This window comes from Drosophila guanche, unplaced genomic scaffold, assembly GCF_900245975.1.
Source record: "Drosophila guanche unplaced genomic scaffold, DGUA_6, whole genome shotgun sequence".
NCBI lineage: Eukaryota > Metazoa > Arthropoda > Insecta > Diptera > Drosophilidae > Drosophila > Drosophila guanche.
The window spans coordinates 38,159-47,368 of NW_022995795.1; the positions used below are offsets into that span (position 1 = coordinate 38,159).

The following is a 9,210-nucleotide window of genomic DNA, read 5'->3' on the forward strand; positions in this document are numbered from 1 at the left end:
TTAACCCACTTACACCCCTATATTTAAAAGTTGTTTGCGTTCTACAATTCTTGTACATTTTTATTATTTATTTATTTTATTGTATGATGGCCTAATAATCGACTATTTTTTTATATATTGCTGCTTTGAATATTAAGTCTCGCTTTTGATCAAATGCTATATGTTCTGAGATTTGCGGTGATTCTAAGAGTAATATTTGGTGATATTAAAGTAAATTATGATTTTTGTTTTGTTTTATCCAAGTCAGCGATCTATCCCGTGCAGCATCTTTTCTAAAATGTTTGTGGCTTATTTATGGGTTTTTACTCAAGAAATCTATAATTAAAAATAAAAACGTTTTCAAGATATTCGCACATAAAAATGTTTTGTTGAATTAAGAACCCCAATGGTATAGCGCATTTGTCGTGGTTAGGAATGCATAATTTATACGTTTTTAAATATATTTATTGGTGTATTTTATTGTATTTTAATATGTGCACCCTAGTTTTCAACTTGCGTCGAAAAGTCTTTGAAAACAATTGAAAATATTCTGATCAAATATGATTTTTGTAACGAATAAGAACAATATTACTGCGAGTTGCCTCCACATCGAAGAAAAAACACTCTACATCTTCCTCCTATTCTTCCCATCAATCATCTTCGGTGCTCTTGCGCGTCAGGGCCACCAAATCGGAGGTGCCCACAGAGTCCGGAAACATTGAGTGATAGTTGACGACGGGCACATATGCCGCCGTAATTACGCGTCCGGCAAACCATCGGCCATGCAGCGCATTCACCGCCAGTACCGCAGTCGTTGTGCTCGGACACTTTACGTATACGGTGCCTGTGGGCGAGGCGGTGTCCACATGGATGTGCAGCACTCCACCATGCTTGGCGCACTCCTCCAGCACATCGTCGCGTATCTCCACGTCCCATGTGGGATTCGTCTCCGTGCGTGCATCAAACATATTCGACAGTATGAAGCACTGTGTGGCTATTGATGGTGTCGCCTGCTGCTGCTGAACCGGCGCCGGTTGCGGTGCAGTGGCCAACAGAGCATTGGCCGCCGCCTGTGGCACGGCAAGACCCGCTCCCTCCGCCAGCTTGAACATCAACTGCAATCGCCCTGTGGCGCCGAGATCAATGCCAGTTCGATCCATCTCATCCGTGTCCAGCGAGGTGGTATTCATATCCAACCGCTCCGTCACATTTCCCACCTTCATGGGACGTCCAGCGAGCTCGAAGCCATTCAACTGTTCCAAAGCCTTTTTGGCATCTTCAGCATTGTGGTACTGCAAAATGGAACAAAAAAGCTATTTGTATGTATAACTTTTAGATTTGAAATTGTTAAAACATACCGTAATAAATCCGTAGCCCTTAGAGCGATTAGTCTCCGTGTCCATAATGAGTTGAATGGCATCGATCTTGCCAAATGGTTCGAATATCCCCCTTAGCATTTCCTCGGTGATGTCAAAGTGGAGCGACCCCACATACAGGCGCATGGGACCCACGTGGCTCTTGGGCTGGAATGCAGGCGTTGCATTCTGTAGGCGATTCTTCTCAGCCTGCGTGTGCTGTACCATGATGGGCACGCCGAGCAGCCGCTGGCCGGACAGACCCAGAGCCAGGGCCACCGATTCGGGATCCTCAAACTCGATGTAGGCAATGCCCTTGAAGCGTTTCGTCTTGTTGCACGTAATCAGACGCACATCGCGCACTTTGCCCACGCTGGAGAAGAACTCTTCCAGATCGCGAGCGCGGACACGTTGCGATAGCTGAATGCAGAACACAGTTCGAGCATCCCGCTCCTCGGGACTCAGCTCTGTGGGAGGCGTACGATCGCCACCACCGCCAGCGCCGCCGCCATTTGGTTGTGATCGCCGACGAGGCGAGTAGCTGCCACGACGGCGACTGCTGCTTTTGGGGGGAAAGGGATGTCTAGGTTAGATTGGCACACGCTGCATTTGCTTACTTATACAATAAACTTACGTTTTATCTCTTGATCGCGAAGGACTACGCTTGCGATCACGCACCGGACTCAATCGTTTACGAGGCTGTTCACGAGAGCGACTGCGTCGACGCTTGTCCCTGGATCGATCGCGTTGTACGGACGGCTTGCCGCCGTCACGACGATCGCGAGAGCGTCGATCTCTCTCACCACGATCGCCATAGCGTACCCGACGATCATCGACGCCAGCACCACCTCCTGCTCCTCCACGCTCTTCTCTTGATCGACTGCGACGTGATCTTTCCGGCTTCTCCCGTTCCCGCTCGTTGTCGGGACGTTTGCCAGGACCAGCATCACGATGACGATCGCGCTCTCTTTCTTTCTCCTTGTCGCGATAGCTGTTGCGGTCACCGCCGCCGCTACGATCTCCACCGCCTCCACGACCACTGCGCTCTCTTCTGGATTTGTTATCACGCACACCGCTGCGACTGCTGCAATACAAAAGGGAAATCTCTTAGTGGTTATAGAAACTTTTTTCAGAAATTTGTAAAATCTTACCGCGATCGTTTCGTTGGCTTTTTGTTTGATCTTGCGCCTCCGCCTGCGCCACTGCCACTGCTGTTACGTGTTCCATTGTGTGAATGACCATCGTTGATCTCCGCCTGCACACCACCACCGCCGCTGGGACTGCCATCACTGCCATTGCTCCGACCGCGTCTTCCACGTCCACCGCTGCTCGCACTGACACTCTATACACAGATAGGTTTCGTTTTTGTATGTTGGTTTCGGATATTGGATTGGGTATTGGATATTGAGTTTTGGATTTTCGGTTAGGTGTTTGGTTTTGAATTGGGCATGGATTGGGTGAGGATCGTAAGCAATAATGTACATACAAATAATTTAAAATTTTTGGGTTGTGGGTGGGGTTTTGTTGTGGTTTCGTACGTTACGTTGTTGTCGCGTTGGGTTTTTGATGTTGGTTGATTTATCGATTTATTTCATTTGTTTTTGGTTTTCATAATATATTATTTTTCAGTTTTCGTATCATTTTTTTTTTGTATATATATTTTTAAGTATATATTATTTTTTTGAATAAGAGAAAGCAAATTAAAGTAAATTAGTTAAATTTTTGTGTATCTGCAAGTATATAAAATAGAAATGCTTAAGTCAGCAATGATCGTGGGGGATCATTGCCAATTTATAGCCATAAAACAGAGACAGAGAGATGTAGAAGTACACAAATATATGTTAAGAGAGATCTTATAAAATAGTTTTCATAAATAATATATACACAAATAAATGTGTATATATCTGATTATGGCACACACACAGATCAGAAGACGGTTTCATGACGACGCGCGAGAAAAGTTGTCTCCACATCATTTCTCATCTCATTCTCTATCACGGTTTTGGTTTTTGGGGAATGTTTGTTTTTCTTTTTTTTTATGTTTTAGCGCTGGCTAGTGGTTGAGTAGTGGAGGTGGACTTTGGTTGACTTGGTTCTGTTCTCATTTGAGACGACATCCTCTACACATAGATATAAGGACATAGACATTATATAAGTACAAGATGATAATGCTATATATGGTGAATTGTATAGAAAATAGCTTATTACTTTTTCACGGATTCAGATTCAGTTCTTGTTTAGACCTTAGATTGTGTTTTCTTATTAAGACATGCATTTCTTTGCACTTTCTCTTAGAGACTGACTTTCTTTCGTTCTGGTCTGTCTTTTGTGAGTGAGAGTAGTAGTAGAGTGGAGTAGTAGTAGTGCTGCCTGCTGCCCCAGACAAGTTAGGTAGAGTTTATCTGAAATTTAGTTCACGTTCAGTTTCATTTGATTGGATGCATATACAAAAAAGCAGTAAAGTAACGAGAATTGTAAATTTGAATTGTTGGTGTGTTGAAAAAAATTATCTCGAAACTTAAACAAATCATACGGTAGTTTTTTCTGAAACACCAAAAAATGCCTAGATATGTTTTGATTTCATTTGTTTTTTGAGTACTTTTTTTTGTTCTTTTTACATACATATATTTTGTTTTTCATTTGATTTTTTTTTTGTTCGCAGCTTCTGTGGCACATTCAAAACTTACCAAATGGTCTCCAGCTTTTTGTATTTAGAATGACCAAAACAATCTCTAGCAACAATATTGAGCTTATACGATTCTCTGCAAAGACATTTCACCCTTCAGGATTATTCTAGCATTTTTTTTAAATTTTTTTTCATTGGTTTGTTTGTTGGTTTTTTGGGGGTGGGGGAAGGAGTTATGTGTAAGTTAAGAGAGAGCAGAGAGGGAGAAATAAGAGCAATCAACTCAAACTCAAAGATTTGCAGATTGAGGCTTTTTTTGGCGTGTGTGTGTGGGGGAGGGGGGGGGGGGTGCTATGTATAATGGACAACTAAGAGAATGTTGAATATAACTAGAATTCAGATAAAAACTCCTTATCTGTATCTGTTGAAAAAAAAAAAATTCAATTTTCGGGAACTTTTTGAAGTTTTTTTTTTTATTTAGAGTTGGGTTCATAAGATATATCAACAGAATAATAAACACATTCAATTATTTTGACTTTTAATTTGAAACTAATTCCGATTTAAGAATTATAATATAAAATTGATTTTCAACTATTCAAGTGTTATTTCCCCTCGAAACTTTTGGAAAAAGAGACAGATTGTTAATAGTTTAAGAGTACCCAAAACCGTTAGTACTACTCTTTAGTTAAGACAGAGTGATCTTTAAGGGAGAGCTTTTACATTACTGCTTATCTGCTTTTATTTTGAACCGAGAAAGATTGAGTTTTGTGGGTCGCAAACTTCTTACGTTTGAAAACATCTGGAGAGAGAATGGTCTACCCTGATATGATAAGCTTGTAAAACGGTTGAGTAAATAGAAAACTGAAGAAAATGCTGAAAGAATCTGGGACAGTCCGTAGAATGTGTTTTATTGCAAGTCCATGAAAAAGAGGAACTTTGTTTTTGTGATAAATTATGCCACCCACAGTACCCCTCGAGGGGACTTGTCTGGATTCACCGTTAAATGTCTCGCAGCATAAAGTAAACAACGCATACAACATACACATGCACCCATAAAAGGACAGAGTTTCGCACGAACACACACTTTGTCGCTGGAAAACAATTTTCCGTGTGAGGGCGGGCGCAAGGTACGAAAATTTATGAAGAAAAAAAGAATCACGCTCTGCAGTGTTTCGCTTGCCGATTTCAGTTTATGAAAGAAAAATTGGGTTAAAAAAATCGATTTAAGACAGTCGGCCGCCACTTAGTATGCATTGAATATGTAATATGTATACGTTTGTGTGTGTGCCCGAGACGACGACTTACATACAAACACAAAATGCACGTACGAACGGCGCGCGCTATGTGGGTGTCTATGTAGAAAAGAAGTATACAAACATACATGTAGAGTAACTGTTTTTCTTCGCAGTGAAAATATCTTCATTTTGTTGTTGTACAAACCATTTGCTTTGGCTTAATTATATGTTCAATACTTCAATACTTGTGAGTATGAAGTGGGAACTTACGCTTTTCTGGTATGGCGCCTCAAGCATTGCCTCAACATCAAAGTCCTCGGCCATGTTCAATTTTTTTCTCTTCCGCTGCTGGCGCGGGGTGGTCGTCGTGAAAAAGTCTCCTGGTCGGTGTCTAGCACGTTTGAAGAAATCAAAATGTTGTGGAGATTCGCAGCGCAAGTCGTAAAACCACTTACGAACTTTTATTTCAGTTTATTTCAAGATTAAAATTCAATTTTTTCGATTTTTTCACTATAGCGTGGCTGTCAGTGTGACCGCGGAATTATCGAAAAAGTAAACCGACAGATCCTCGGAAATATACCGAAATAAAACCTTTCAGTTTCAAAATATACTGTAAATATACAGTATCTCTTAAATCACTTTCCCCGCCTTTGATCTTCTGTTTAATATTACCACTGGTTAGGACTCTCAGTTTAAAACTGTAATTTTACTCGAATCATCGTTCAATTCTACACAAGAGTGGCTGGTTTTCATGACTTATCTTTGTTTATAATTGAAATATAAATTTAAACTAATAATAATTAATTATTATTATTAATAATTACGTTTGAGTAAAAAAAAATAAAACTCAAAAATAATAATTAACATATTTTGAACAAAAAAATAAAACTCAAAGTTAAATACTTAAAGAATTATGAGAATATTATATTATTATATTACTATATATATAGTAAATAGCAGTGGACCAAGTGCATCTGAGGAAGGCCGGAGGTAGCCATGTATGGGTCGGAATGCTTCCCGTTTATCAGCACCACATACTCCTGTCGCTCAAAATATGAAGTGAAGCAATCTATCAGGCCGGAGTGAATCCCTAGATGAAATAGCTGGTCGTGAATCTACCCGCCATAAACAAATGTTGATTTTGAGTAATGCATGACCACTTGAGGAAAGTGATCTTTTTAGCTATGATTCGCTCAAAAGCTTCGTCACATTACAATGTTTGGCAATTGGTCCTATATATATCTGATATATATATATATAACCTATATCAACCTATTAGCTGCCTTTCTTAAAAACGGGCATGACCTTGGCTGATTCTCACTTTTCAAAGAATTGGTCCGTGACAAGAGACCTTGTGAAGAGGATCTTAAGAGGATCACAAAAAGCAACACTGCAGTTGCAAAGCAGAAAGGAAGAAATGCCATAACTGTCAAGCTTACAAGACTTGTCACAATAAGTCACAATAAGATACAGACAGTGAGCCAATATTGACCACCGACGGATTAGAGTTTAGTATACCTAAATCATTCCAATCAGCATAAGGCTCAAAATTTGATCTAAAACGAGAAGGGACGTGTGAGACGCTTCTTACGCGTCACAACTTTTATCCCGGTACTCAGTACTACATCTGTACCTTAGCGGTTTTATTTCAAATTTTACATTATTTCTTCATCTGTCATCTACATCTAAAACACTTCTCACGCCAACACGCTCCTTTAGCTCGCCCCCCTTCCCCAGAGGCAGAGACGCGGCAGAGGCCGCCATTGCAGAAACAGAGTGTGAATGAGAGAATATGAAAAAAACAAATATAAGCTGCGGGACGGGATGGGTTTAGCCACTGCAAATTAAGTTCTTCATTCTGGCTATAATAATGATCCAATCGGTTCCCAAATTGGGGATCTGATAGAAAGGGTCCTTCGCTACGGAATTTCTTTTATCTTCAAAATTGTAGGTTTCGGTGGTTTTCGCCCTTTTGAGTGGGCGGGGCTAATTTTTGCAAAAAATAAAAACAAGTTAGCTATGCCAATAGGTCACCTAGACTCATAGCAGAAGGAAGAGAGCTCGTCGATCTTTTCTATACCGGTTGTATATAACGCACAGAAGGAAACTTTTCCGACCCCAATAAAGTATATATATTCTTGATCAGCATCAATAGCCGTGTCGATTGAGTCATGTCTGTCTGTCCGTCCGTCTGTTCGTCCTGATGAGCGCCTAGTACTCAAAGACTATAAAAGCTAGAGCCACCAAATTTTGCATCCAGACATTACAAGTGTATTTCAAAAATGATTCCCGCCCCTTTCCGCCCCCGCAAAAGTCAGAAAACCTCCCAATGCTACAATTTAGAAGATAAAAGAAAACTAAAAACGCCATTCCGTAGGGAATGACCATGATCCCTGAATTGGGATCCGATTGGATCATTATTATAGCCACAATGAAGAAAATAATTTTCAGTGGCTAAACCCACATTTTGCACATTCTCTCATTTACACTCTGCCTCCGCCGTGACTCTGCAGTGAGCGCCTCTGGGGAAGGGGCGAGCTAAAGGAGCGTGTTGGCGTGAAGTCTGAAGAAGTCTTGTAGATGTAGATGACAGATGAAGAAAAAATGTAAAATTTGACAATAAACCGCTAAGGTACAGATGTAGTACTGAGTAACGGGTATAAAAGTTGTGACGCGTAAAAAGCTCTCACACGGTCCTTCTCGTTTGAACTTATGAAGCGCCAAAACGATCTGGGATTGACTTTAAGTCCCTTCTCAAGGTCAGAAATTTACTGATTATATAAAAACTTACTCAAAAAGGCAAACTCGCGCTTATGCTGCACATATGTATTTACTACCTCGCCCAGTCGAGGTATATTTGCATTCCTGTTGGTGTGAGAAGTGTTGTAGATATAGATGACAGATGAAGAAAAAATGTAAAATTTGACAAAACACCGCTAAGGTGCAGATGTAGTACTGAGTGCCGGGTATAAAAGTTGTGACGCGTAAGAAGCGTCTCACACGTCCCTTCTCGTTGTTTAATTATTTATATTTTTTTTTTTGAGGTTTTAAGTTACCGCTCTACCCTTGGGTAGGGGGGATATATTTGGCCACCCGCCTTTACAAGGGGGAAATCGCCACGTCGAAATATGTAACTTGTTACAGCTTTGCTCCAATACTTACCTGGCGTAGAGTATCTTGGGCTTAATTAACAATGATGGCGATTTTTTTGTCAACAAAATTTGTCTACGCGCGCGTTTTTGTTTTGCTTATCTAGCCAACAGTGTTGGTTGTTTAATTAGAAAACTTATAAACCGATTTTAATATTCGGTTTAATAACAACATTTATTTTTCTACAAGATTTGCTAAGATTAAGGACGTCCTTTTATTGGATTTCTTATTAAATAAGCTTTAAGCATACAGTTTGGTACATAGAACGCAGCACGCCTGCAGGAAGGTAGGCCGTAGGCTTTCCGTACAAATTGCACAACTTTTCCTGCTTTATTCCACAAATAATATTACGTACAATACAATATACAATATTTTCCACAAATAATGTATTTTTTCTTGGGACGACACAAATTAACACGCAAACAGCTGATTGGTTCGCACAAAAAACCATCAAAAATATAACTGAATAATTCCCAGAAATATAATAAAACAAAAAGAGAAGTGAGAGGAATGAGAGAAACATGCCGCTTGTGCCAATTTGTTGTTTAAAAAATTTTAACAATCTGTTAACGATTTTTTATGATTGACTGACTTGGTCAAGTAGAATTTTTGTATTAAATTTATGACTTGGACAGAAGGTAGAGTAGCGTTCTCGTAATCAAAGTAATACGAGTACGTGTAATACATTTATGGAGTTCAGTTGCAGTGCTGCAAAAAACATGCCACTGAATAAAAGCGCTCGATTAAACGTTGAAATCAATCGCATTTTAAGTTCAAAGCCGGTTAGACTTGTTCCAAAAATAACTCGGATCTGCATTGTTCTCAACCGCAGGTTGCAACATAACACTCATTTACATATATACTA

The 9,210-nt window shown here is 40.0% G+C and overlaps 1 protein-coding gene across 4 annotated transcripts; it reads right to left on the bottom strand.

Moving 5' to 3' along the window:
* Positions 1 to 305: 305 nt before the first annotated feature.
* On the bottom strand, positions 306 to 5,737 carry LOC117591563 (RNA-binding protein 39). 4 transcript variants are annotated; one of them, XM_034284872.1, is made up of 6 exons: positions 5,651 to 5,709; positions 5,466 to 5,586; positions 2,486 to 2,676; positions 1,969 to 2,418; positions 1,338 to 1,917; positions 306 to 1,271 (listed from the first exon to the last, which is right to left on the bottom strand). In XM_034284872.1, exons 2-6 carry the CDS (start codon positions 5,517 to 5,519, stop codon positions 630 to 632), a joined length of 1,917 nt encoding a protein of 638 aa, XP_034140763.1. In that variant the 5' UTR covers positions 5,520 to 5,586; positions 5,651 to 5,709; the 3' UTR covers positions 306 to 629. The 4 variants fall into 4 exon arrangements, with proteins under 4 accessions (XP_034140763.1, XP_034140764.1, XP_034140766.1 ...); XM_034284873.1 differs by having other exon boundaries at positions 5,655 to 5,671; XM_034284875.1 differs by having other exon boundaries at positions 1,338 to 1,893; positions 5,466 to 5,737.
* Between the last annotated feature and the right edge of the window lie 3,473 nt (positions 5,738 to 9,210).

Excerpts from the sequence above, each read along its gene's own strand:
- LOC117591563 (XM_034284872.1), bottom strand. The coding sequence starts at position 5,519 with ATGGCCGAGGACTTTGATGTTGAGGCAATGCTTGAGGCGCCATACCAG. Across the intron at positions 2,419-2,485 it reads AAGCCAACGAAACGATCGCG|CAGTCGCAGCGGTGTGCGTG; the intron begins GTAAGATTTTAC and ends TTTGTATTGCAG. Across the intron at positions 1,918-1,968 it reads TCGCGATCAAGAGATAAAAC|ACATCCCTTTCCCCCCAAAA; the intron begins GTAAGTTTATTG and ends AATCTAACCTAG.